Source organism: Cygnus atratus, chromosome 7 (genome assembly GCF_013377495.2).
Source record: "Cygnus atratus isolate AKBS03 ecotype Queensland, Australia chromosome 7, CAtr_DNAZoo_HiC_assembly, whole genome shotgun sequence".
Taxonomy (NCBI): Eukaryota; Metazoa; Chordata; class Aves; order Anseriformes; family Anatidae; genus Cygnus; species Cygnus atratus.
Genome location: NC_066368.1, coordinates 13,784,789 through 13,812,384, shown reverse-complemented (window position 1 = coordinate 13,812,384; position 27,596 = coordinate 13,784,789). Strand labels below are relative to the sequence as shown.

The following is a 27,596-nucleotide window of genomic DNA, read 5'->3' as shown; positions in this document are numbered from 1 at the left end:
CGTCCCCATTCCCACCCCCGTCCCCCCCCGCTCCCCGCCGGTCCCCACCGCCGCGTGGCCGCTTGAAGCCCTCTCCCCGGCAGCGGGGCGGAGCCGGGTGACGCCTGCCCGGGCGGGAGGGGGGGGGGGGGGGCGGCGCCGGTGCCGATCCGGACCCGCTCCCGCTCCGCTCCCGGTGCCGGTCCCGCGGTGCCGGTCCCGCAGCGCCGCTCCCCCCCCCCCCCCCCATGGCCGCCCCCCGCCGCCGGGGCTGAGCCCAGCCGCCTCCTCCGCGGCGCCGCCCCCGCCCCGCTCCCCCCCCCGCCGCCTCCCCCGGGGGCTCCGCGCCCTCCCCCCCCCCGCTCGCCGCTCCCCCCCCCCCCCCTCCCCGAGCCCCGAGCCCCGAGCCCCGGCCCCGGCCGCGGCCGCCTCCCGGGGGCGGCGGAGGGAGGCCGGGCGTGGGGCCCGGCGGGCGGCGCCCGGGGCGAGCCCAAGATGGCCGGAGGCGGCGGGGGCGGGGGGCGCTGAGCGGCCCCCACCGGGCACCGGGACCGGCAGCGGGCACCGGGGGGCAGCGGGACCGGGCCCCCCCCCCCCCCCCCAGCGCCCCGCGTTCGGCTGCGGGAGGAGGAGGAGGAGGAGGAGGAGGCGGCGAGGCTGCGTGCTGCCGCGGGTGGGTTTGGGGTTGGGGCTTTATTTTTTTTATTATTTATTTTTTTAATACCTTTTTTTTTTTTTTCTTTTTTTTTTTTTTTTTTCCCCGGTAGGGCAGCTCAAAATGGCTGAGGGCTGACTCGGCTCGCCCCGAGCTGCGCTGCCCGTGCCCGGTTCCCGGAGCCCCCCCCCGGTAGCGGCTGGGCAGCCCCGGCCCGCCCCGGCCCCTTTGTTGGCTCCCTCCGGGGGCGGCTCTGGCGGTCCGGGGGCTGGAATGAGAGCGGGCTAGGCTGGAGCCCCCCCCCAGCTTCCCCCCCACCCTTCTCCTTTTTTTTTTTTTTTTTTTTTAATATTTTATTTTCCTCCCCTGAAGAGGACCCAGCCCCTCGTGAGAATTTCGAGCAGGTTGATTTTGGGTCCGCGGCGCTCGGGCTCTCCCCCTCCCTCCCCTCCCTCCTTCCTCCCTCCCTCCCTTTGCGAAACCCATTTTCTTTTTTCATTCCTATTTATGAACGGAGGCAGAGGCTGGGAGGGTTGCTTTGGGCTCGGGGCTGGAATCTCGTCTGAATGATTGGCCTGTCTTCCCTCTGAGCTCTCCCATTCAAGACCTCACAGTTTTGAAGCAGGCGAGAGGGGTTTTTTTTTTCTTCTTTTTTTTTTTTCTTGCCTTTTTTTTCCTCTTCCTTTTTTTTTTTTTTTTTTTTTTTCGCCGCTCTGCCGGGTTAGAAGCAAGCCTTTGGGGCCGCGGAGAGAACTCGTTTCTTTTTCACCGTCGTCATCATTGCTGTTATTTTTTTTTTAATTATTTTTAATCTTCCTCCTTTTCCCGTTTTGGATCTTAACCCTTTGATCTGTTTCCTTTAAAAGACTCCGATTCCGAACTCCCATCAGGGAGAGAGGGAGGAGGAATACAGGAAAAAAAAAAATCTGAGCGAGTCTGGGCTCTCAGCTGCTAGCCAGGTTGGTGAGGGACAAAAGTCCCTTTAAAATATTGAATGTCGGTTGCAAACCTAAGAAAAGAAAAATCAAATCCGGAGCGCTAAATTTAGGAGGTTTATATGGCACTTGGACCCTGCTGCTGGATTTTGTATGGATTTTTTTCAACCTTCGGTAAGTTTCGATTCGCCCTCGGGGATGAAAAGAGACAAATTGCTTTTGGGGGTTGTTAAGACTTTGGGTTGTAAATCCTACAATATCACGCCTTTTTTTTTTTTTTTTAACCGTTTGCCTTGCTTTTTTAATGAAATGACACAGATACCATGTTTTCGTGCTTGAGATTCCTAGAGTGCTGCCCCGTGGCTCATTTTTATTCCCGATTTTAGGGATCTGTTGAGGTTTTTTATTTACTGTGCGTGCCGGGGAGGAGGGGGGGGAGCCCAGCGATTCACCCTGAGACTTCCTGTTGCAGGGAGAAGAGACCCCGGCGTCCATCTGTAGACCAAACTGAGAGATTCAGCGGGGGGAGAGTCGCCAGATACTGCCGGTAGAGATGGCCGAGAACTGGAAGAACTGTTTCGAAGAGGAGCTCATCTGCCCCATCTGCCTGCACGTCTTCGTGGAGCCCGTCCAGCTTCCCTGCAAGCACAACTTCTGCCGGGGCTGCATCGGGGAGGCGTGGGCCAAGGAGTCGGGCTTGGTGCGGTGTCCGGAGTGCAACCAGGCGTACAACCAGAAACCCAACCTGGAGAAGAACCTGAAGCTCACCAACATCGTGGAGAAGTTCAACTCCCTCAACCTGGAGAAGCCCCCCTCCGTCCTGCACTGCGTCTTCTGCCGCCGGGGCCCGCCGCTGCCCGCCCAGAAGATCTGCTTGAGGTGCGAGGCCCCGTGCTGCCAGTCCCATGTCCAGACCCACCTGCAGCAGCCCTCCACGGCCCGTGGGCACCTCCTGGTGGAGGCGGACGACGTGCGGGCCTGGAGTTGCCCCCAGCACAACGCCTACCGCCTGTACCACTGCGAAGCCGAGCAGGTGGCCGTCTGCCAGTTCTGCTGCTACTACAGCGGGGCCCACCAGGGACACTCGGTCTGCGACGTGGAGATCCGTCGCAATGAGATCAGGGTAAGTCCGTCCTCGACCATCCCACGCGTGCCCCGGCCTCCATCCACCCTCGGGACGGAGGTGGCCTCTACCCCGCGTGGAGATGCTGTGGGTGGGATGCACGTGGCTGGAGGTTGGCCACCGCGTTCGAGGACTGGCTCCTGAGGAGGTGCCGGTGTGGTGGTTCTTCTTCCAAGCATGTCCCACCATGAGACCCTCCTGGGGATGGGTCAAGGAGGCTCCCTGCCACCATCGAGGCTGGTGAGGGAAGGAGCCTCCAGCAGATCCCTGCTGAGGATGCATCCCGCAGCAGCAGCCTGCCCCTTTTTCTCCCTCCTCCTGAATCTGCTGCTCTGTGGCGTGCCCTGTTTGTTTCCCAATGGGCCTGTGTTTGCGTAGGGCCTACCCAAACCCTGTCCTCCTGCCCGGCGCTGCGGCCCTGGCCCTTTGACGTAGCGCCTCGCCGGTGCCCTCCACGGCGCTGGGGCAGCCAGGAGGAAGTCGGCAGGAGCAGACATGTTAGATTGCGGCTACGCCGGGGCGCGGCGGGGAGGGCCGCCCCTGCCCGAGCAGCGAGGGGACGGGGCCGTCCATGGGGGTCTGTGCCGCAGTTGGGTGGCCCCTCGGCGTGTGGGGCAGGGTGAAGGTCATGGTGCTGAGAAGAGGGCGTTTTGGGGAGGAATCTCCCCGTTTTGGCCCTGCTGTGGTTCAGGGTCAGCTGGCGGCCGTTTGGTGAAACCTGTTAAAATCTGGTGGTGGATGGAGCCGTGCGCGACAGTGCTGGGGGAGTGGGGGTGAGGTGGGCTCCGTCCCGGATCTGAGGTGCCCTGAAATGGGGTTCAGACCGTCGGCTCCTGGGGTGACAAAGCCGCCGCGCGGCGGGGACACAGGCCCTGTTCATTGTAAGGCTCGTGAATGTCAAAGCCCGGCTCTTCCCACCTTCCCCCTCGTCTCCCCCTGAGGCCATGTCGGCCTTCCCCTCCCTCTCCATAAGGCCGGAGCTGGGAGAGCTTCGTGTCAGCGATTCGGGGGAGATGCGGCTTCTTGCTCCTGTCGGGGTTTGGGGTTGGGTTTGGGCCAAACGCTGCGTTGTTGCCGGCCCCTGTCCCTCCAGCAGCGCGGGGCGTAGCGCTGGATCTGGGGGAAAGTGAGTCTGCCTCGCTCGCGGCCGGGCCATCTGGCAGGAGCTTTCACCCTGGCTCCGGACCCTGGCATTGCCGGTGGGCATTGCAGGGCCCCGGGGACAACCCCGGTGCCACCCCCCCGTGCCTCCCCACCGCGCTGCCCACCCGCCCGCCTCGACCCTTCCAGAGAGGCCCGGCACTCGTCTGCCGAATAAATATTTAACAATGAATTGAATGGTGATTACTGTAAAATGGGGACGATTTCCTGTGTATTTTAATGTTGCCAAAATGAGTCACCATTTAGCAATAAAAAAAAAAAGAGTCATAAATAAAAATTGCAGTATAATTACTTTCCAATTGGATGGCCAGGCCTGCGAGGGGGGGAGGCGGCTGTGTGCGGAGAGCAGCCAGCGTGAGCTAACAGGAAGGTTATTTTCCTCTCCAGGTTTTTTGGGGGAAAACCAGAGACCTCCACAGAGGTGCCAGCAGCTCCACCACACGCGCTGGAAGGGGAAAGACCCAGCCAGGCTTTTTGAGAAGCACTTTTCTGCTTCTATTTATAGGAAGTCATTTTTGTCTCCCTCTGCCAGGGTGGAGGAGCCACCCTGGGAGGACTGCGTGGGGCTGGGACGGGGCTGCTCGTGCGTGTGTTTCCCGGGAGTGTTAGTCAGGGACCCAGAGTGTTTTTCCAGGTCCTTTTCCAGGACACTTTGATCTCATCTATTCCCACTCTCTCTGCGTTTTTTTTTGTTGTTGTTGTGGCTGTTGTTACGGCTGGATGCTCGCTGCTCCTTGCAGATTCATGCTCCTAATGACCTGGCGCAACGCTGCCACTGGCTAGGCTGAATTCTGGCCCTGGTGTGAAATTTTAGGATGGATGGCCAGGCGCTGAAGGTGCCCGTGTAGCAGGGCCACAGGCTTATTGTGTGACCTTGGCAAAATCCCTTAGTACCTCCATCGCCGCGTTATCTTAATTTCCCGTCCCTGCGATGATAAGCTTGTCTCTTCGCACTGGGCGTGCCGTTGGGTGCTCAGAGGCTGGGGCAGCCCGAAGCTGGGGAACGGGGTAGCCAAAGGGTCTTGTTGGTCAAGCAGCATCCCTGCGAACCGGGAGGAGCCCCTGGACAAACAGCAGGCGAGCTCCTGGCTCTTCCCTGCTCTCACTGTGTGGCCCTGGGCAGGTCTCTGATGGAAATCCTCAGCGAGCCACGTGAGCTGGTCCCGGCCAGGAATGCGGCTGCGTCGGCTCCCGAATTAGGCCACTTGCGTGTCCCATCCTGCGTGCGCTCAGCTGGTGACGGCTTCCCACATGCTGGGGTTGGGCACGGGATTCCCAGCTGCTGGCTTGCCCCACGCCAGTGGCTGCGGTCCCCGAGCACCCCGGGGATGAGCGCGGTGGGGACGTGCGAGCGAGGCAGGGCTGGAAAGATCAGGGGAGGCCCTGGGACCGAGCGGCCGTGAGAGATTTGTTCCGTGCGTGCCTCTGTAGCTGTCCTCTGGGAAGATCTTAATTGAGAAATGAGTCAAAGTTTGGAGGCTCGGAGCATCGTCCTCCGCCCGGTGTCTGGCACGGGGACTGTGAGCGTTACGGGGCATGAGATCGACCCGGTGGCGGAGGCGGCCCCGAGAGCCGGGAGTCCGCAAGAGCTCTTCAGATAAACTGCCCTCTTCTGCCGTGTATTACTCCAGCCCACCTCGGGGGGTGTCGTGGCAGGGGAAAAGAGGCCTCAAACCCCTCCGGGGGCAGAACCGGTGCTTTCTCAGCTGGTGATTTGGGCCACTGAGCAGTTGCTGGGCAAAAGCTGGAGGCAGGTCGGCGTGGGAGGAAGGAGGAGGCTGTCTGTGGAGCAGGGAGCTCCACGTCCTGAAGCAGAGGCTGGTGCTGGGGTCGTTTTGGGGGAGAGGGACCTCTCAGTATTGGGTTCTCTGCGCAAACCCGCAGAGCCCTGGCTCACAGTTGGGTGAACTCGAAGGTGCAACCGTAATACAAACAGTAAATAAAATATGTGGTTAATCTTTCTTTCGTGGGCGTATAAAACGCTTACCTCCCCTTCCCCCCTGTGAGATGTTTTCTCCTTTGTTTCCTGTTTTTGTAGCGCTTAAAGAGGAGAGGAAAAAAAAAAAAGCCAACAACCCACCCTCTTTTTTTTGCTTCTTGACGTTTTGTTTCGTGTCAAGGTCTCAAAATGAAACATTTTCTCCTTCCATCTCTGCCTTTGCTGTCAGAGCCGGGTGCCTCCCACCTGCTATTCCCATGCATGGGGAAACCCACTTCCAGGGTTAAAAACAAAAGTTCATCCAGGCTGAAGTAGTTGCGTTGCCTAATTTTTGTTTGTTCACCCCAGAATGGGGAAAAAATACCTTCCTGGGGTTGAAGCAGAGGTGAGAAGGCAGCAGCCAAAGAACGATGGGAGAAAGGGGCTCGCCCAGACCTTTGCTGAGTACTGCCACGTTCACCCCAGCTTTGTATGGGACGTGGTCGTTTGAAGCTGGGGACATCAGAGCTTGCTTGAGGGTGTCCCAGCAGAATGTATCGAGCTGAAGGTGCCACCGGTGGAAAAGGGGTTAAGTAGAGGCTCTGCCCCTGCTTCGGTTTTGTTTCAGGGAACAGGGACGGCTTTCTCTCTGACCTTGCTTACAGCACCGTGTGGAAGTCATGAGAAAATTCCTCTGCCTTCTGAAAATCCCCAGCATTTTTGAATGAAGAGGGAGAGAGCGCGCTGTGGTGCTGCGACCTGCGGGAAGACATTCGGGAGCCTCCTGCAGGCGGGTGGGAGCAGAGCTGGCCCTGGAGCTGCAGAAGTCCTGCAGACAGCGGGGACGGGGACCGGGCTCCTGGGTGCCTCCGCTCCTCAGCAGGTTCGGGTTCCCTTTCTTACCCCATGGATAAGCTCTCCTTAGGTGTTTTATGAAGAATAGGGGAAAGGAGAGGTGAGCACTTGGTGTTCACCAAAACACCACCGGCTTTCCCTTGGTGGATGGCTCAGACACCAGAGACACCTTCCTGCTTGAGGACAGTGCCACGCCACGTCCCCATCCCCGTCCCCATGCTGCTCTCGGTGCCAGAGGTGCTAAGCTGGGACCTGGGGAGCCCCGGTGCGGGGGTCGGCCCCACCGGCAGGCTCCTGGCTCGAGCTGCTGGAGGTTGTTTTACTCTGAAACAGGTTTGGTAACTCACGATGGGCTGGATTTTTACAGGCTTACTTATTTTCCAGATGACTTGTTTAGGAGGAGCGTGGCACGCAGCTCACTGGAGGCATCGTGAGCGCGAGTGCCCAAGTTCTCAGGCCTTAATTTCGCTCTCGTGACTGTAGATGGTGTGGGCTGGTGCCTGGCAGGCGTTCCCCGTGGAGCTCTTTAACATACCTGGTCCCTGTATTGCTCTGGCAGTAGGTCCTGGGAAGCCGGAGCAGCGCGGACCCTCCCTGCGCCCTCCACCTGAGCCTCTGCAGGCACCCCAGGGCCAAACCTCCAGCCCCGGCCTCCTCGCCTGTCAGCTCAGCCCCCGTCTCTGCCTCCCGATGGCCCCAGCTCCTGCCCAGGGGCCTCGTCCCAGCGCCAGGCTCCTAAACGTGGCTGACGGTTGTGCCCTGGGACGCCGTCACTTGGTCAAGCTGCCCTGATGAGCAGTGACTTCTCGGGCCTTGGGCAGTGGTGGAGATCCCAGCACCCACCTAGCCCGGCTTCCCAGCAGCGTGCCGTTGATCTGTCAAGCTTCGCTGTGCTTTGTTGTCGGGGCAGCGGGGAATTTAAGTCCAGCCGACAGCAACCTGTGCTGCCCCAGAGACCCTGGGGTGCCCAGCCGCCCCGGCGGGACCCCATCTGGCCAAGCAGCGGTGGGGTCCTCGTGGTCCCAGCTCTTCGGCTGAGCTGGAACAGCTGCCTCCTTCCCCGGGGTCTGGATTACGGGCTTTTCCCTGCTGCTTTCCTGCTGGGCTCGAGCATTTTCCTTGCCCTCAGCCCATCAGGTTGCTCTAGACCCGCAGCCACAAGTCTGCGTAGAGCCATCGAGAAGTGACAGCGGAGGTGGAGGACGCGGGCAGCCCGGTGGCTTGGGTCTGGTCTCCCAGCCAGCAGGTACAGACCCAGCTTTGGCTGGCAGTGAGCATCACACACTCAGCCCAGACCCTGGTTTAGCCTAAATCTAACCCGTGACATTCATGTCGGTGCCACGTGCCCGCCGGCGTGCAGGTGTGGAGCGTGCCGCTCTCCTCGCGCCCACCGCCGTGGTGGAGAGGGGGAAGGCAAAAAGACCTCAGCGTGACATCCCGGCTCTGTTCCTTAGCCCCGCGGGAGCCCGGGTGAGTCCTCCAAGGAACACGCGAGCCCCGGGACCTTCTTCCCTTCTCCTCCCCTCCCGTGGCTCCCCAGGAGCCGCCGCCGCTGGGCCCCTGCCCCTTTCCGAGCAGGGCAGAGCTGCGGGGTGGCGGAGGGGCGGGAGGAGGAGGCACGTTTCCATGGCTCACAAAGGGCACAAGCGATCAGATTCGTGCAACTGCCCAAGAATAAAGAGGCTCTTACATTGCTGCCTGCCCTGACCTCTCTCCGCTCTGTTCGGGAGGACAGCGTGTGACCACACAGGGATTTCTGAGCCGTGCTTCGGAGGAAGGCAGTGGGTTTTCTGGCCCCAGGTCCGCCTGCAGCTCGCCTTGCAGCACGCTGGCCTATTTTTGCTTGTTACCTGTCTGTTTGCTGGAAATCTCGCTACGCGGGGGTAATTTTTTTCTTGCCTTCTCTTTAATTTCACGTAATTTTTTTTTTTTTTTTTTTAATCTGACACTGAAATGGGGCTGAGAGCAGCAGTGCTTCCAGAGCAGGGACAAAAGTAACCAGGAAACACAGGGCAAGAGAGGAGGGATCGACACCGAAACAATGAAATAGCCAAGCAAGGAAAGACTGAATGCTCAATAGCACAAGCCTTTGCAGAAATGCCTGGCTAGTGCAGCATTTTATAATCAGCTTCTGTGCTGGGCTGGCCTGCAACAGTAGTGTGATGGGGGAGGAATGCTTTGAATTAGCTGGATGCCAGAATTAATTCTGTCAGAATTCAAATGTACATGTATGTACAGCTTTATAAATAAACACTTGGAGCAAGATTCTGCTTTGCCACGCAGGCTCTGGGGCAGAATCTGGTCCTGCCTCGCTTTTTTTTTTTTTTTTTTTCTCCTTTTAACGAGATAAAATGCTGCGGCTCCGTCCGAGTCTCTGGTGACTTTGTCAGCTCGGGGCGTTTAGCAGCAGCCTGTGGGCGCGGGAGGTGCTGCCTTGGTCAGAGTCAGGGGACGATGGCTCGATGGGGTCAGGGCTGCGGGGTTGAGAGGATGGATGGTGTGGGGTGTCCTCCTCTTCCCTTTCCTCCACAGGAGGAAGACCAGGGGCAGCCAACCCTTCTTCGCCCAGCAGGGCTGAAGGCAGCGAGGTTGGGAGCTGGAGGAGAAGCCTGGTCCCAGATCCGGAGGGCTGGGTGGTGATGTGCAAGCACGAGACGCGGGATGCACGCGAGAGATTTTTACATATGTCCTCCAGATGAACTCCGGGAAGCGGTTCCCGGTGCTGGATCCTTCCCGATAAGGACGGCTTTGGCCCCTTCTCGCCAGGGGATCGTGCTCGTCCACTTGCTGTCTTGTGATTTGCTTGTGATGGTAACATGAGCAGAGCTGCTCGGAGCAGCGCCCTGCCACCCTGCAGCGGTGGCTTCTACCTACCACGCTCACAGCCCGATCTGCTACGGTGCACCAGACCTAGAGGATAAAAAAAAAAAAAAAAAGCACAAATTGATTTAATTTCTCAGCCTTTTCTCCCCCTTTCTGTGTTTTTTTTTTTTGTTTGTTTCTCTCCCCCTACCTTTCCTGTCTCGGTTCCTCGGTCTGTGGCTGTTCTGGGGGGGGGCCCGTCTCTGGCGCGGGTTGCAAAGGAGCGAGCTGGGGATGGCTCCAGATGAGGCAGTTGGCAGGGAGTGACGTTCCGGATGGCTGTGTCTCTCTGAAATATGAGTAAACGTTGTCAGGCCGGCCGACTGGAGGACGCGGGGCTCGGGGAGGGCTGAGCTGCCCTCTCCTCCCTCCACCCACCCCTGCGTGCAGCATCCCCTGCTCGCTTGGCGTCCCCCCGCTCCCGAATGCTCTGTCTGGGTGACCTCGAAGCTCCGTCCTAGAGCTTGGGGAAAAGGGGCAGAAAATCCCCCGTAGCCTAATGGAGGCGGCAGCTTCCCTCGCCCTACAACAGCTTAATCCAAACCCTGGCTCGAGCCGGTTATCGTGCGGCTCTGAAGCCCCGTCCCCAGGAAGGAAAGCTCCGACCCCCTCCCCTGGCCATCGCTCCTGGGGTTTTGGTGCCGGGGGAGCTGAGCCCCGGGCTGTGGGGTGCTCGGCCACGCGCTCGGTTATTTTTGTGGCGACGTTTTGGGCTCCTGGACCCAGCGGTGACGCTCGTTGGGAAGCACGGGGCGGGGGGGTGGCTGCCGTGGGCTCGCTCGGTGCTCCTTGTCCTCCCGCGGGCAGGGGGCTGCCTCCCTCTCCCCGTCGGATCTGCCGGCTCTTTGGGGTGGGAGCCGGCTTTCCCTGCAGGTGAAACTCCTCTGCGCTCAGACAAAGGGATGGGGGTGCGGGTGCCTCCCTTTGTTCTCGGGCCCTGGTGCACCAGGCTCCGCCGGCAAAAGCCCCTTGACGCGCGGCTCTCGGGTGGATGGAGCGGAATAAATGCGCCCCGAGGTCTCCGAGGTCTCCGTCCCCGGCGCGGTCCCTCTTTGGGAGTGGGGGGGGGACACAACAAAGTGCCTCCCCACTTCCCCGCCTTCCCTCGGGAGTTGCGGCAGGCCCCTCGGTGACGGGGGTGGCTGGATCCGGGAGGGAATTCCTGCAGCCCCCCTGCACCAGGTGGCTGAGGTTGGTGAGCCCTGCTTGTGTCGGAGCTGGCTTGGTCGTAGGGTGGGGGGCAGGATCTGCCCCGGCAGGGAAATCGGGGCGCCTTTTGGGGTTATTTTCTGCCCCAGCCTGCGGGGCAAGGGGCTGGAAATGATGCCGTGTGTGTCCTGCAAAGACCACTCCTCTCCAAGCCCATCACCCATCAAGGACGTGAGCCCAGCAGGCAAAGCCACGGCTCGTCCTCCAGCCTGGGGTTTTGTGGCATTTTATTTACGCTGGGGGAGGAAAAGGTCACTCTAATCTCTGCAGCAACCTGGCGTCTGGGTAGAGGAATGGGGGTGCAACCTGGAGGAGAGGAACTGAGCTGGGGGGCTCTCCTGAGGGCCAGCAGCAGAAACTCAGGCAGGTTTTGCTGATGGCAGGTCCTACTGGGGATGCTGCGGCGTCCCCGGCAAGCTGCCCCCACCCAAACGCTTCTGCCCTTGGTCCTCCCCAAGGTTGGCTCGTGGCTACTGCTATCTGTCAGCACGCGCGGCGCTGATCTCCGTCTATCAAGGTGCTTTTGCAGTAATCTAATAAATAATACGGAGGCGACAAGCGAAAGCAAAGCCCTTGTCCGCGCGGTACAGCCGCCCGCCGGAGCGTTCCTCGGGAAATGTCCCTTCTTCCCGAAAGGCAAGGCCTGGCTCTGCTGGAGAGAGAGACAAGAAGCATCCGAGAAGACAGCCTTCGCGCTGCCCCCGGCAACGTGTCAGAAATTTGAGGGAAACGTCGTTTTTCCTGAAAGGTGGGGGCTGGGGCCTCCTGCCAGCCCGGGCGGATGACGGAGGAAGCAGGGGGTGCGAGCCGGGCGGGCAGGTAAGGAGAAGCCCCCACGGAGCCCGGGCAGCAGGTGATTTCTCTGTGGGGACGAGGAGCTGGTCCTGCTGCTGTAGAAAATGGCAGCGCGGTCACGGCTGGAAATGGCTCCTCTGTACCCTGCGCTGCCCCGTCCCGCGTGGCCCTCGGCACGTCCTTAACCTTTGTGCCGCGCCGCGTCCCCCTCTAAAAGAGGATAATGGAACCGAAAGGGGGAAGCGGCGGGCGCTGGAGGCACCTTGGGCTGCCAAGCTCGATAAAGCGCTGCTGAGCTGCCGGGGACCCGGGGAGCTGGAGTTTTGAGTCGGGAGATCAAATGCCAGGTCCGGCCGCCCTCCGACTTCCCCGAGGCAGCTCTGCTGTGCGCTGAGCCCTGCTCTGCTGGGCTCTGCTGGGCTCTGCTGGGCTCTGCTGGGCTCTGGCTGCCCGCCGCACCCGATTCTGCAGCATTTACGTGGAGAAAGAGCAGCTAGCAAAATCCGTCTCGTTCGGGGATGGAAACGGAGCTTCAAACGTGGCTCGCGCAGATCGGCAGCACCGAGGAGCTGAGCGGGTCCTCGCTCCCTGGAAGGATGGAGCCGGCCGGGTTCCGAGCTGCTGGGCTCCGATGTGCCGTCAGATCTGGAAGATAAATGACACCTCGGGGGCCGGGGATCAATAATGTCAAAGGCTGGCCTGTAATCAGGCGAGATTAAAAACCGATGACAGGCATCCTCCTAGGAGCACAAGTCAGCACGTTAAAGGACCGCGGCGGGGGTTGCATCCGAACCCCCCTCTCCTCAGCTGTCCCCACGCCATCAGCGATGTCCCCCTGGCAGGGAGCGGGTCCTGCAGGTCTCCCGCACCACCCCATCACCTTCCCCACGCAGCTGGGGATGCGGGGCAGACAAAAGAAAGCCGCCTGGGGCCTGGCACGCCGGGGGCTGTTGCTGCTGGGGGTGGATTTGGGGCTGCGGCGGCCGTGGCGAAGCAGGAGGCTGCTCTGGTGCTGTGGGTACCGCCTGGTTTTGGGGAGGGGGTTGGAGAGAGCAATTTGGGAAGCTCGTCATTATTGAGTGACTCCTCAAATGCATTGTTTTACCTGTTTTTATCTGTTAACCGGTACCACAAGCGCGTCGCCACCCGTGGGCAGGCGATGGGCAGCCGGGGCGCGCGGTTGCGCCGGTTTTCAGGCGCTGGCGTTGGGGCCATTCCCGTGGGAGCCGGAGCCGGGCACCTTCCCACGGCGAGCAGCAGCCACAACCACAGATGGAGAAGGTGGAATTGATTTATTTGCGAGAGCGAATTAAAATAAACTCCAGCCCCTTTTTTTTTTTTTCCCCGTGCATCCTGCGAGGGGTACGCGCTCCATCGCGGCTCGGGCAGGCGGGCTAGGAAATAGGATGTTTCCTTCCTGAGCGCGAGGGCGATGAGAGGAGAAGGGGCCGTGCCCACCTCCTGGCTGGGAGCTGGAGGTGCCGGCTGCCTTTGCCCCGGGCTCCTCTTCCCCTTCCTCCCCGCCAGGAAGCCCGGCCGTGGCGTGAAGTAATAATGCCTGCTGACACCGCGCTGCCGGCGAGCGCGGGGGCACCGCACCGCGCCAGGGGCGAAACGAAGCCCTGGGAGCAGGAGCAGAGGGGCTCGCACCTCCTGGGGCTCCCATTGCGCCATCTGCAAGGGGTTTGCGGGGTGCAGGCGCCCTGCTCCCCTCGGAAAGGGGCTCGTGCATCGCATGGGAGCGCGCCGAGCGGCTGCCGGTGAGGAGCCGCCGCTGGCGTCGCGCCACGAGCTGGGGGCCTCGCGTCTGTTTGATTCCAGACGTGTTTACGGCGCGCGGGGCTCGGCAGCCGGCTGGCTGCGAACTACAGGTCCCAGCATGCTCCCTCGTGGCTCCTGGGCTCCGGCGGGAGCAGGGAGCTGTGGGACTCGTAGTTCCCACCTGGGCTTTGCTGTCGTGGAGCTGGGCTCGGGTCTGGCGCTGCCAAAGCACCGGGTCCTGGCGTCCTGCGCCCTCATCCTCCAGCCACCGGCTTGCTCGGTGCAAGAGCAGATTGGCCTTTTTGTGTCACCGAGCCGGGGAGGGGATTTGGTCCCATTCTTACTCGTTTGCAACGTAAATATTTTGATCGCGAGGACGTTGCCGGGAGCTGGGTGTCACGTCGAGGAGCGTGATTCATTCATGCTGCTGCTGCTCGGAGCACAATGAGGCGATGCTGGGACCGATCCCAAGGATTTCCTGTGACCGCGGCTGGTGGGGGATACGGGACGTCACGTTTGGCTAAGCCAGAGCCCTCAGCTCCATTCCTTCGAGCAGCGAGTACCGTGCCGTGCCCAGCCTGCTCAGGACTCGCCACCTCCAGAACCCGGCGGCTGTGCGTGGCCGGCGCATCCAAAGGGCAGAGGATGGGACAGCGAGGCCGAGCCCCTGGCTCCGGCTCTGTCGCAGGGCGTAGCGCCTTGTGCCTGCTCCTAGGAGCTGCTCCTGCTCCAGAAGCCGGCCAGGCTCTGGGTTTGCCCCCCCAAAGTGTTCCGGGCAGGGCTGATGGCCGGCGAGGCAGGAGCGGGGCCGGCTCCCTCCGTCCCTCGCGCCGCTCGGGGCCAGGTGCGGGCTCTGCAGCGCCCAGATTCGTTCTGGCACCCTCCGTCAGACGGTGTTTGTTCATGTTGCATTTTTCTTTTTACTGGCGTGTTTGGACACGCACTGGTACATTCACGGCACTCAAGCAGTAACGTGAGGCTCTTTTCCCATTAGGAAAGGGGCCAGGATTTGGGGGGGGGGGGGGCTGGGAGGGCAGCTTAAGCAGTAGTTTCTGAGATATTTCCTTCTGTTGCCACACCCTGCAAGAAAGAGCAATATCCGCGGCTTCAGCTGCTATCGCATGGCTCCGAACGTCTCTCTTTTAATATAGATTGGTATCATTTTGCATTTTAAAGTAAAAACACGCTGCAAGCTGCAGACAGCTGTCGGTTGGCAGCTTTGTTTGAACATCTGGTGTTGCTGGGCTGCTGTTCAGCACGCTCTAACTATGGGATTCATAAAGATTATAATCCGGGCTTTCAGATTCTCAACAGCCGCCTCGCAAAGCAAAAAAATAAATAAATGGAAAAATAAAATGGGCGAGGGAGAAAACCCAGCGGCTTTCCTGCGAGGAGGCGGTGGAGGGGTCCTCGGTGCGCGGTTGCGGCGCCGGCTCCCTGAGCATCCTCGAGCATCCTTGGTCCCAAACCACGAGGGGCTCGCTGCGCATTGCCCTCACCGCGGGCAGGGGCAGAGGGGTCGCTCCCCGCCTGGAAAGCCCCACGGAGATTCGGGATGCTGCAGGAGTTCACAGTTTGCTTTCTCTCCTTTTTCCCCCCCCAAGTTTTGCGCCGAATCCCGTCGAGTCTCGTGTTCCTCTGGGTGGTTTCTGTCGCCGGTTAGCTGAAGCAGCAGGTTCTGCTGCGGCTTTGGGGTAAACGTTCGTAGGGGCTGCAGGCAGCGGCAGGACTTCGTTTCTTTCTCCGTGGAGTAAGTGGTGGAGGAGCCAGGGCTTTGAGTAAACATCTCGCGTCAAACCGTGGTTTCCAGGAGAAACTGAATCCCTTTCCTTGAAGCAACCTAAAGGTTGAGCTAGCCACCTCCGTAAGTCCTACCCATTCCTGTGCAAGTCAGGCGCTTTCCTTGGCACCTTGGAGAATTAAGCGGCCTCTAAGCCCCTAACAGGTTTTATAAATCTTGTTAGTTGATCTGCATTTTTGCAAAGCTCTTTGAATCCAGCCTATTGGCGCATAAGTCACCTTGACTTGCTGGAAGGCGTTGACTCCCAAGTCACTTTCAGGCTCCATTTGTCAGTCGGAGGTGCACAAGAAAGGCCCCCCCTTATCTTTATTAGGGAAAAAAAAAAAAAAAAAAAAGCTGCCTAGACAAATCGAGCTGCGCTAGCCGGTAATAGAGGTGCATGTAAACCTGTTCTGCCCTTGTTTGTGTTGATTTAACTTACCAGTACAAATTAAAATAGCCTTGAGCAGTTGGAAGTTTAACTAGATCGGATGGGAGGGGGGAAAAAAAAACTCGCTGCCTTTAAATCAAAGCGGGGATTTCTTGCCCGCACGGCGGCGGGTTGTCACCTCTGCACGTAGGTGGCATCGGGGCGCCCTCGCTGAGCTTCTCGAGGCTCCGAGTCCTCAGGGCTGGCTCCTGGGGAGCAGAGCTCAGCCCCTGCCCACCCCGCTGAGCCGGTGGGACATGAGGAGGAAGGGCAGGGGGCTGCCGCTGGGAGCTGGGGTCTCGCCGTGGCAGGGCTGAGCCCCGAGCAGAGGTCTCTGGGCAGGGGAGAGGCAGCTCAGCCTTCGGCGAGAGGGTGGGAGAGGCTGGCTGCGTTTCACCCCTGCGGGGAGAAGGCTCTGAGATCACCCAGGCCAGCTGGATCTTGAATCCAAGATGTTTATTTGGAAGAGTGAGCGAGGGTTTCTCAGCCGTGCAGGGGCTGCAGATGGGGGCAGGTTGGCTGCCGGGCGGTGGGAGTGGGTTTTTAGGGGGTGGCTGCTCTGGGAGGCGAGGCGTCCCGCCTGCCGCAGCCTGGGGACCGCTGGCCGGGTCCCTGAGCTCGCAGCAGGTTTGGGAGATTTTGGGATCCAGCAGCTGGGAGCGACCGGGACGCCGGCGGATCAAGGCAGGACTGGGGGTGCTGCCAAGGGCTGTTTATTTTTTCACGGGGATTATGGAAGGAACGACTCATAGATGGTGGAGCAGCGTGGAAGAGGGCTCGTGCGAGGAGCAGGGTGTTGCGATGTGTCCGAGTTACGGTGCTGACCCACCGCCCCTTTGTGCCCAGGCTGCCACCGGGTGCTCCTGGAGCTGGAGGAGCGCGGTGAGACTCGGTTCGGGGAGGTGATCCGGCTGAAAGCAGGCTGCTTTTTTTCCTGAGTTAATTTTTCAGCTGGATCCATGATGAGGAAGGGGCAGATCTGTAAGACTAGGGACTGAGGAAGGAGAAAAGAAGGTTAAGGAGGGCTCCTGTAGCTCACACATAAATTGAGAGAAGCTTTCAAGGAGCAACAAGCACAGAGCAGGAGGGAGGGGCAGGACTTCTTATGTGATTTCTTAGGCTCTGAAAAAACGTGAAGCCTGGTGAATGTGGTCCTCCCCATCCCCACGGCCCTCCTCGGGGCTGGGGGCTGCAGCCCAGCAGGACGAAGGGCTTTGCCTGGGGCAGCGCAGCAAGCAGGAGACCTTCCCCCATCACCTTCCAGGGGTACAAACCCATCCCTCCGCAGGGTCCCTGTGCTCTGGAGCACCTTAACCTGGGATTTTGAGGCCGGCAGCGTAGCTGCAAGGCCCAGCTTTTATTTTTGGCGTGGAGGGGAGGAAGCACGCGAGGGCTCGATGGCGATGTTTGTCAGCAGGGCCCAGATGTCCTGCAGGTGTTGATATCAGTCTGAGGTCTCAAGGGGATGGAAACACTTGCTGAGAGCGCCGGGGTTCGGCTCTGAGTCCTGAAACTTCGTAGGATATCTCAAAGCCCTGCGCTTTCCCGGTGCCAAGGTGCTGCTGACATGGCGGTGAGGTCCCAGGAGCTTCTGTCCCATCCCTGTCCCCAAAAGGACAGGGAAAAAGCTCCTCCTGCACATCCCTGATGGCAGAGAAGACCCGGAGCTCATCCTTCACGCAGAGCCAAGCCCTGGGGCTGCTCCTGGCTCTCTCTGCTCCCAGGCGAGGCAGCCTGTGCTGTCCTCCCTCCCCAGCGCTGGCTGGGAGCGCTGCGGGCTGGAACGGCGGCAGGCTGGCGTCCGCGCCCGGGCCTGGGCGGGGATCTCCTCTTCCTCCCTTCCCAGCAGCGAGGAAGAAGGTTCGCGGGGCTGCTCTCTGCCCTGGGGGCCTGGCCCTGCAGGCACCGAGCGATTCGCCCCGATCCTTGCAAGCCCCATCCCCACCAGCTCCCGTGCGCCGCGTTTGCTCCTGCTGCCCCGTGGAGCTGGGGTTGGGTTTGTGTGGGTCCAGAAAATGGATTTGGACCCCACCCCGTGCTGTCTGGGGTGGCTGTTCCCCGTGCCTGCAGGCTGCTGGGAGGACGCCGCCGCAGGCAAACAGCGCCAGCCTTCCTGGGCATCGTTGCGCGAGGAAATCGGGGTCTAAAGGAGAGGAAGCAGGAGCTGAAGGCCGCGCTGCCTGTCGCTGGAGCTGGGCTCGTCCCCGCCTCGCTGGGGTCGAGGGCACCCGCCCAACGTCCCGGCCGGCACCACCTTGACGAGGAATCGGGAGGAGCGGGCAGCGAGAGGGGTGTGGGAGCGCTTCCCCCCCAGGCCGGACGCTGCCTCCCCGGGCTCCTCTCGGGCACAGGGTCATGGCTGAGGCTGCTCTGAAAGGAGCCCAAGTCTTTGTCCTGCAGAGCCGGGACTTGCCGTGTCCTTCAGGCAAACATCTCCTCTGGCCCCGCGTGCGTCTTGGCGGGGTGCTCCCAGCCCCTCTCCTCCCATGCTGGGAGCGAGGCTGCCGTGTTTTGGGCCTGCTGGTTTTGGGCCGGTCCGCAGGTCCGTATGCCACGAGGGAAGGTGTCCCCTGGCTCTCACCTTGTGTGATGGTTTAGGAACGGCTGGGAAGAGCCAGGCCACCCCGGGCAAGCAGATGCACAGCCCCAGCACCCCTTTTCGGGCTCCCCGGGGAGCAGTGGGGCCTGCTGCAGCCTGGTTTCTGCCTGGGGAGAACCCACGAGAAAAGCAAAACCCGGGGGCCGGGGGGAAGGCCTCGTGCTCCGTCCTGAGCCCCCCCCCCCCAGCCCGGCGGTTACTGTAAAGGCGTGCAAGATGAAACCCCGACCAGAAAACATTTCCTTCCTGTCTCTGCAAGCCGATCGGCCTCCTGCAAGTGTAGCGGGGGGGGGGTTCAAGAGCTGCTCCTGCCTGGCCCTGGGCAGCAGGAGCCACGCGGGGTGCGAGGGCTGGTGGTCCCGGGGGTGTGTGGGGTCTGTGGGGTTCCCCCGGTGTCCCCATCATGGTATGGTGTTGCTGCATCCATGGGGCACTGTGAGCTTGGGAGGTTTCCCTCCTGCCCCAATTCCAGTCCCACCGGCTGTTTTCCGTGCTGGGTTTGGGGGTTCCCCTGTTTTTGGGGGCTCTGCCCTGCGGTGACAAGAGCAGCGTTGGGTTTGGCGGTGGGGGACGTTCTCAGGACGGATCAGAATAGCTCCGCGTGTGGGTTTTTCTCAGAAAACCGTCTAGCTGCCGGCAGAGCGGGGCCGAGGAGCAGCAAATCGGCCAGGGGAGGCGAAGTTTGCTCTTGCGTCTCCACCCCGGGCTTCTCGGTGCATTAGCATTCAGCGGCTGTGACTCGGGGCCCGTCTCCAGCCCCCCGCTCCCTCCCCAAGGCAGCTCCGTGCCGGGATGCTCGCCTCAATGAGCGCCCTTGATGCGGGGCCCCGGGCCCAGCTGCAGGTGTCTGGAGCCGTTCCCGAGAAAGGCATCTGCCCTTCAGGGCTCCTCCGCTGCCGTCCCACCTTCCTCCTCCTCGCCCTTCCTCCCCTGCCGCCCCGCTCCCTCCGTCCTGTCTTTCCGGCCGCGGCAGACAATGTCCTCATTCACGCCGCGGTTTGGCGGCCGGGGGAAGGCGCGAGGCAGCGGGGAGGAGGGATGCGGGGAGCCCAGCGCCCGGCCCCGGCCAGCTCCCCAGCTGCAGGGGCTGCCTCGGGCCAGCCGGGCTTCTCCTCTGCAGTGTGGGGCTTTTTGAGGGCATTTGTTAAAGCCCCAGTGGAATTGGGTTGGGAATTAGAGTCCTGTAAGCATCCTCAGTCAGCGTGCGGAGACGAGGTTGTTGCTCCCGCTCTTATTAGGCAAGAGAGAAGCTGCAGAGACCTCGCTTTCCCCACCAGCACTGCAAGCCCCTCCGGCTTCTTGTTGGTCCCAGTCTCATCTAAAGCAAGAGCTGCTCCGGGGGTTGTGGCCTGGGTGAAACAAGCCCCCTGGGAAGCGCAGGGGGTGCAGGTGAAGCCTTGGGTCTGTTGTGGGGTTTTGCTGCCCGGCTGGGTTTGCTGCTGGGGTTTTGCTTTCACTGCCCCGCTGCCAGCACCGGGACAGGGCTGTAATCTGCTGCAGCAGCGACCACGGATTTAGCACCGTCCTTCAGGAGAGGATGGAGGGAGACCAGCACTGAACAAGCAGGCAGACATCTTGCCTGCAGATTTCTCCTCCGTCCTTCTCCCCAGCACGATCCTGCTGGGACCCATTGTGCACTTCCCCGCAGTGAGGTCTTGCAGTGCTTGCCTTTGGTCCCGCGGCGAGGTGCCTCCCAGCACATCCCTCTCCCAGTGCTCGGCCTCCGTGCCCCAACCAGCCCCACGTGAGTGAGATCTCCCCAGGGCTCACCCTGCTCCGCCTGGGTGGAGGAGGATCACCTCACTTCATTTCTGCTGCCTGCGTGGGGTTAATGCCCGTCACTTGCTCCCAGAGCAACCCTCTGCCCTCCTCTTGGGTCCCAGCTGGCTTTCCTCTCTATATTTTTCCATGAGAGGGGGGCGATTACATTTAATTCCAGCAGGATAAGCTGGTGTGCAGCAATTAGCTCTGTCTCGCTGGGACCCGGCGGGCTGGGGTAGAAGAGCCAATTACCCCGGCCGCAGATTAATATATTAATGATTTGTCAGATTAGCTCGCATAAACTGCTGACATCGCAATACAATACTCCTCCGTGCTGGGGGACCCCGTCTACAACTGCGGTGGGAGATAACTGCGGATTTGGGACCGGAGGGGGCTAATCCTTCTGGGGGCTGAGGTTCTCCTCCAAAACCTGCAGCTGGAAGGTCTCCGACCACCCTCCCGTGCTCGCATCTACTGCAGCTTTACTCCTGCTCTTCGATACAGGGCGTTTGGGGCCCGATTTGTGTAGTCCCAGCACCTCTGCGTGCCTCAGAAGACAAACTCCGATCACGGAGCCTGGGAAGGGCTCGTGCGAAGAGCGTGCGCGGAGAGAGCTGCAGCTATCCCAGCACCAAGGTCATGCATGAAATATGAGAAATTACCCTGAGAAATTCTGATCCTGGAGGAGGAGGAGGAGTTCATGACTTCAGAAATACCAGATTTGGGAGGGGATGGAAGGGAAAGGGATATATTTTCCTTTTCAAAATACCTAAGGAATTCAGCCTGTGCTGCAGAGACAATGAGATTTCGCTCCTTGGAGCCAGAAGGGGCAGCTCGTACCCAAGTGTCTTGTTAAGGTTTCAGTTGCCGTGGGTGAGAAGCCCTCCCATCCTGCTGCAATCTCAGGCACGTATGGTTTTAAATCACCCTAAAATCAAGAGAGTGATTCAAATGTGAGATTGAAAAAAAAAAAGAAAAACCAACACGCTGCATGTCCCCTATTACAAACCTCTTAGGTTTCTACGGCTTTAGGTTGGATTTCGGTCACTTTTTCCAGCTGCGAGAGGCTATTAAGTTAACTTTAGGTATAAAGTTATGTATATATTTGTGATCTTGAGTAATTGCGTGGTTCCAGGAGGGCAGTACCGTGAGGCCTGTTACACAAGGCAGCGGCTGGCAGCCCCGCCATGGGACGGGGACGGGGACGGTGCGTGGCCAGGGCTGTTCGGTCGGTCCCTGGGGGAATCCTCCACAGCAGCAGGGCTGGCAGCCTCCTCTGCAGCTGCGGGCACATGGGAGCGATGGCAAAGGCTGCTGTCCCTGGCAAGGGCGGCGTCAGGGCCCTGCTCTCGGGTGCCGTTTTGGAAAGGGGACCTGGTGCTGCTGGGGGCTGTTGTAGGGTGGTTCTGGCTGTGGGCGTGGAGACGGCGAGGCTCTCGCAGCAGGGAGGGAGGCGTAGAGGACGGCTCGGTGCAGAGGATGGTGCCCTGCAGGGCTTGGCTTGGGCAGGGCAGGGCAGAGCAGAGGGGCTGTGCTGGCCACCAAGATCGGGGACCCACCACCCACGGCTCCTGCTGGAGCTCCTGGAGCTGGGCGGCCTGGCGGGAATTCCCTGTGCCAGCCATATTTCACCATATTTAACCTGCTATTCAACCCATAAGAGCTGCTCTCCGGGCAGCTCTTCAAGCAGGATCCCTTTCTGGGGTGCGGATCTGCAGCATCTCCCACCCTGGGGGCCACGGTGCAGGCTGGGGACCTTGAAAACGCCACCCGTGGGGGGGGAGCCTGGAGGCAGCAGGATGCTGCGGCTGCAGCCTCCCGGTGCTGCAGCAGCGCAGGCAGCAGTGTGAGAAGGGAGACTTCTGTAGACGCACCGCATCTCCCTCCACACCACCGCTCAAAATTTAGCTGGTCTCGAAATCTGTGCGCCCTTCAGTGCCGTGCTTGCAGCCCTGTTTTTTTGTCGGGTGTGTGCTGTCTGTGCGTCCGCTGTGCGTGTGTGGGCGCACACGTGGGCACTGTGCACGCATGTGGAGCGCGGCTGTGAGTGGGAAGATGCTTTTTTTTTTTTTTTTTTTTTTAGCTCCTCATTATTATTAGTGGTGGGAGCCGCTTTTAGGGCGATTGCTCTGTGCCGGGTGGTGGGGCTGACCCGGCTGCTGAGCGCAGCGGCGCCGGGGCTGGAGGTGCCCGAGACCTTAAGAAAAACAACAGGAGGGAGAAGGCTTCAAATTCCTGCTCCCGAGCGGAGTCGGAGGTGACAGCCTTTCCCGGCGATGCAATTAATCCCAGCAGTGCTTCTGCCACCCTCCCCCTCCCGCCTAGTCCAGGAATTAATTACTTGATTATAAATCCCCGGGCGGCGGTTTATAATAGCAATAATCCCCTCGAAATTCGTCCTCGCTGCCTGCTTCTTCCCGTCTCGCCCCCGCCGTCGAGAGCCTCTCACGCCGCGTCTCGGTGCCGGGCAGTCGGTGCCGGCGAGCCCTGCCCTGCGCCGGGAACTTATCGGGGTCGGGATTTATCCCGCAGCCGCGCACCAGCGAGGGGTGGCATTTTGTCCCAGTTCTTAGGCTGATTGCCCGGCCCTGGGGGGAACGCGGGCTCACTGCCTCCTCTCTCCGTCCCTCCCGATTACGTTGACGCTGGCTCCGAGGCTCGTCACGCCGGCAGGGACAGGGGAAGGGACCTGGCGTGGCGTAGGGCGGTGCGGGAGGGACGGCGGCTGGCTCGCGGCAGCCCCGTGGGCATCGCAGCGGCAGGGGATGAGCCCCTCTGCGCGTCCCCCGGGGTGCCCAGGGCTCGGCTGCGACCAAGCTGCAGGGACCGGGTGGTGAAGCGGGCAGAGCTGGCACAATCGGCCCCGTGGGCTGCGCGTGGCCGCCGGGTTCACCTCTGACGGCTGCCGCCCTCTCCCTCCCCTGCAGAAGATGCTGATGAAGCAGCAGGACCGCCTGGAGGAGCGGGAGCAGGACATCGAGGAGCAGCTCTACAAGCTCGAGTCGGACAAGCGGCTGGTGGAGGTAAGGGGAGCTTCACCACGCCGCCGCTCGCCCTGGGGAACGCCCCGCCTCTGCTCCTGGGGCTTCGGGGTTTTGGGGTGGGCAGCGGGCCTGCAGCTGGATGGGCGTAGAGGAACCGGTCCTGCTCTACCTGCTGCCTCCATTTCGGCCCTGGCAGGCACACTTTTTGGGGACAAATTGTGTTTGGGGCTGCCCTACGGCCCCCTGGGTGTTGGGGGCGAGGACGGAGGCTGTCCTTACGTACCAGACATTGCACCCTCAGCTCAACGCAGCCTTCCCCGGGCTACCAGCTTCATCCCAAGTGGGAGGGAAGGGTCTGGAGGTGCAGATCCCCATAAGTCCCTGAAATACCCGGGAGGTGAGAACTGCAAGTGGGCGTTTTGCTGGGACACAGATAGAATGAGATGGGCCCTTGAGGCCCCATTTGGTCTCCCGGGGAGTGGAGGGAAGGGTTCTGGAGCATGCTGTGTCCCCAGCCTGGGGCTCGGACAGCTCCAGGGTGGGGATGGGGATGGGAACAGGGAGGGTTTCTGCAGCTTGTGGCAGCCGCCCCGGCAGCTGGGGAAGGACCCGGGTGTCCCGGGGCATCACAGAGAGGGCTGGGGGGTGCCAAGGGGCTGAGCCTGCTCCCGCCCCCCAGGAGAAGGTGAGCCAGCTGAAGGACGAGGTGCGCCTGCAGTACGAGAAGATGCACCAGATCTTGGACGAGGACTTGCGGAAGACCATGGAGATCCTGGACAAGGCCCAGGCCAAGTTCTGCAACGAGAACGCGGCCCAGGTCCTTCACCTCAACGAGCGCATGCAGGAGGCCAAGAAGCTCCTCAGCTCCGTCCAGGTCATGTTTGACAAAACCGAGGACATCAACTTCATGAAGGTGAGCACTGCTGCTGCTGCCGGGCGGGTTTGGTGCTGCGGGGCAGCGGGGACGGCGTGGGGCATGGTGAGGAGCAGGGGACAGCACCGCGTCGGGTCTGCTGCTGTCTCCAGAGGGTTCCCATCAGGGGTCAGGGCGAGGAGGGGTGGACAAGGACGTGCTGCAGATGGGCTGGGGCAGCCTGGGCTGTGAGGACAGAGGGGTTTGGGGCTCGGTGCCCTGCTGAATTTTGGGCTCGTCAGGACGGGGAGGGCAGCGGGAGGAATGAGGACCAGGGAGTGTGGGGTGGTCCGGGGCAGCTTGGGGGGGTGCTGCCCCATCCTGGCACCCATGGTGTTCGGAGGCACACACAGCCCTGGGCACGGTGCCGGGGGGAGGAACCCAGAAGGTGACACTGAAGGGGAGGTGGCTGCTGGGGCAGGGCCTGTCCTCACTGACCAGGGCTTCTCCTTCCCCTCCTAGAACACCAAGTCTGTGAAAATCTTAATGGACAGGTAAGCACAGGGAGCAAGCATGTCTGGGGGGGAAGGGGGCTGTTGCGGGGCGCAGCAGCACCACCGATGGAGGTGGAGGAGGGCTGGTGATGCTGGAGCTGCCGGGGGGCTGCGGGGCTGCCCTGAGCCACTGGGAAAGGGCCCGGGCGGTGGCTGGGAGCAGGTCCCTGCTGCCTCCCTGGGGAAGGGATTTGGCCCTTGGGTGTGCGGGAAGGAGCCCGTGGGGGAGCCAGACCCTCCCCTGCGTGTGTTCTGTCCCTCACCTCTCCTCTCCATCGCCGGTCCCCAACAGGACCCAGAACTGTACAGGTGGCAGCCTGCCTCCACCCAAAATCGGGCACCTCAACTCCAAGCTCTTCCTGAACGAGATCGCCAAGAAGGAGAAGCAGCTCAGGAAGTTGCTGGAAGGTGGGTGAAGCCGGGGGTGTGGAGGGGACAGGACAGGCCCTCGCTGCCTCCTGCATAGGTCCCAGTGCGAGAGGGTGGGGAGGGCTGTCGGGGTGCAGGGACCCCCGGGAGCCCCTCTGCGGTCAGGGTTAGGACACGGAGATGCTGTGAAATGGATGTGTTTGGGGGTGACACGGCAAAAGCTGGCCATGGGCAGAAAGATCTGTAGGAAGACACAGGGGACAAACAGGGACCGATGTGGTCCCACAGCCCCCATCCTGTGCCTGGGACTGCCTGTGAGCTGATCACGTCCCACAGAGGCTTCGTGGTCCTGTATTCTCAGGGGATTTGGGGTTCTACTGATCCTGGGACAGGGACCGAGCTGTGCGTGGGGCTCAGCCTGTGCACGTGCTTAGAGAGCGGCGCTTGGGGCCAGCCCAAACCTGCTGGCGAGGTCCCCAAATTCACCTGCACGTGGGTGAGTGCCCTGTTTGCCAGCAGCAGGGCAGCCCAGGGGCCTTTGGCTCGTGCAGGGCCAGGGCACGGGTCTCAGGACTTCGATGCAGCTTTGGGCTGGTGGCTGGGGCACCCCGTGTCCGCCCCGCACCTGGCAAGGAGCCGAGCTGTGCCGAACACCTCGCTTGGTGCACAGGGCTGGGACATGCAGCAGATCGGCCCTGGGGCCATCGGGATGAAACCTGACGTGGTCCTGCTCTCCTGTTCCCCCCGCAGGTCCCCTGAGCACCCCCGTCCCCTTCCTGCAGAGCATCCCCATGTACCCCTGCACTGTCAGCAACTCCGGCGCGGAGAAGCGCAAGCACTCCACCGCCTTCCCCGAGGGCAGCTTCCTCGAGCCATCGTCCGGGACTGTGGCGAGCCAGTACATGAGCCAGGGCGCTTCGGCCGGCGAGGGGCAGTCCGCACAAGCCATGGTGCCTTGCAGCTCCACGCAGCACATTGTTGGACTTCCCAGCGGCCCGCAGCCGGTGCACTCGGGCTCCGTCTTCAACCCATCTCACTACCCCAACACCACGTCATCTCAGCAGTCCGTGCTCTCCCAGTACGGCGGGCGCAAAATCCTCGTCTGCTCAGTGGACAACTGTTACTGTTCCTCGGTGTCCAACCACAGCGGGCACCAGCCCTACCCGCGGTCGGGGCACTTCCCCTGGACGGTCTCCTCGCAGGAGTACTCGCACCCGCTGCCGCCCGCGCCCGCCGTCCCCCAGTCGCTCCCGGGACTTGCCGTGCGGGAATGGATTGACGCATCCCAGCAGCACGGGCGGCAGGATTTCTATAGGGTCTACGGCCAGCCGTCGGCCAAACACTACGTCACCAGTTAACCGTCACACTCTCCGGAGAGTCCTGGTTGATGGCGCGTTCGGAGAGAGAAGTCTGCTCTGTTTTGGCTTTTTTTTTGTTTTCTTTTCGTTTCTTTCAAACCAAACCCGGTTTCCTTCCCGCCTCGTGCCTCTCCAGGATTTTGGGGAGGGTTGTTCTCTCATCTCTTTTTTTTTTTTTTTCTTTCCGTTTTAAAACAAAATAATATTTTGTTTTGTGTTTTTTTTTTTCCTTTTAATTCTTTTTTTTTTTTAATTTAATTTTGGAAAGTCCTTCCTGTCCCTCGCTGGGAAAAGACGAGGGAGAAATTACACAGAAGAAATCGATGGGGATTTCAGTTGGGCGTCTGGTTCTGTGCATCACGCTCTTGCTTGCTACTCTCTGGCTTCAGAAAACTTCAGAAGGGACAATTGCACCTTCTCCGTTTCAATTTCCCTGAGTTCATTTTTTTGGTTTGGTTCAGTTTTCCCCCTTCCCCACCCCTCTCTTCCCCTTTTTAAAAAGAAAAAAAAAATCTATCATTGATTCAGTATGAAATGATACGTGTAGATTTTGGGTTTGTTACTTTTTTTTTTTAAAGGCTGATTTTTTTTTGTGTTAAAAGGCCACTTCTCATGCATATTGGCATTTTTTTTCCTTCTTTCAGAGATTTGTAAATACACAATGGCAGGAAATTTAATGCACAAAAAAAAAAGGGAAAAGAAACTTTAAAAAAAAAAAAAAGAATAAATAAATAAATAAATAAAATCTGTTCTAGTTTTCAGGAGGGGAAGTGTTGCCAAAATGCACCCCCCCCCAACGTATCGCTGATGCAACTTCCTGTAACAAGCACTTTGTATAAAAAAAAAGTGGACTTCCTGCTATAAGGCACAGGTATTTATTCTGTAACCAATTTTAGAACACACACAGAAAAAAAGAAAAAAAAATATTCAAATAAATGTGATCACTTAGTGCAAACGCCTCACTCTGCTGCGGCTCTTCCCCGGGAACGGGCGCTCTGGCTGGAGGCTGCCGCCCGCTTCCCCCAGCAGCCCGGAGGGCATGGATGGCCCTGGGCTTCTTCGGGGGGAGCAGTTTGGGGACGGGGCGGACGAGGGGGGACATATATGTCGTGGTGCAGAGCTGGCTGCCTCCTCCGCTCTCGGTTGTGGCTTGTTTCGGGCCGAGACCCTCCGCTAAGGAACCCCGAAGGCAGCGTGGGGGCATGCGGCCCCGTCCGGGACGCAGAGGCGGTGATTTACGCCGCGAGCTCGGCGACGCCAGGCTCCTTCCTGCCCAAACCTTTCCACCGAGCTCGGTGGAGGCCCCGGGCTTGGCTGGCTGTGGGGGACGTGTGGGAGGCCGGCCGGGGCCGCCAGCAGCATCTGCGGTTTCGGCTTCCTCGTGCCCTCATGGGTTGACCTGGAGAAGCGGGGACCCCAGACCAGACCCCAAAAAGCCCCCGGGTGGCTGCCAGCAGCGCCGGTGCCGCGTCCCAGCCCGCGCGGGGCACGCCGGGGTTGGTGTCCCCTGGGGGATGCCGGAGAGGTGACTCCATGGGCTCCCTCCCAGCCCGCGAGGATGTGAGTCAGGCGTGGGGCCGGCCGGGCCGCATCCTGCCCACGGCCTCCGGAACAATCCCCATTGTGGCGGGACGGGGACGGGGATGGGGATGGCG

The 27,596-nt window shown here is 60.6% G+C and overlaps 1 protein-coding gene across 1 annotated transcript; it reads left to right on the top strand.

Annotated features, from left to right (window-relative positions):
- The first annotated feature begins 746 nt into the window (after positions 1-746).
- TRIM8 (tripartite motif containing 8) lies at positions 747-26,896 on the top strand. Its single transcript, XM_035547762.1, has 7 exons — positions 747-1,743; positions 2,042-2,692; positions 22,751-22,846; positions 23,487-23,720; positions 24,183-24,214; positions 24,507-24,622; positions 25,334-26,896. The coding sequence occupies exons 2-7, from the start codon at positions 2,123-2,125 to the stop codon at positions 25,939-25,941; spliced, it is 1,656 nt and encodes a 551-aa protein (XP_035403655.1). The 5' UTR covers positions 747-1,743; positions 2,042-2,122; the 3' UTR covers positions 25,942-26,896.
- Positions 26,897-27,596: the final 700 nt, after the last annotated feature.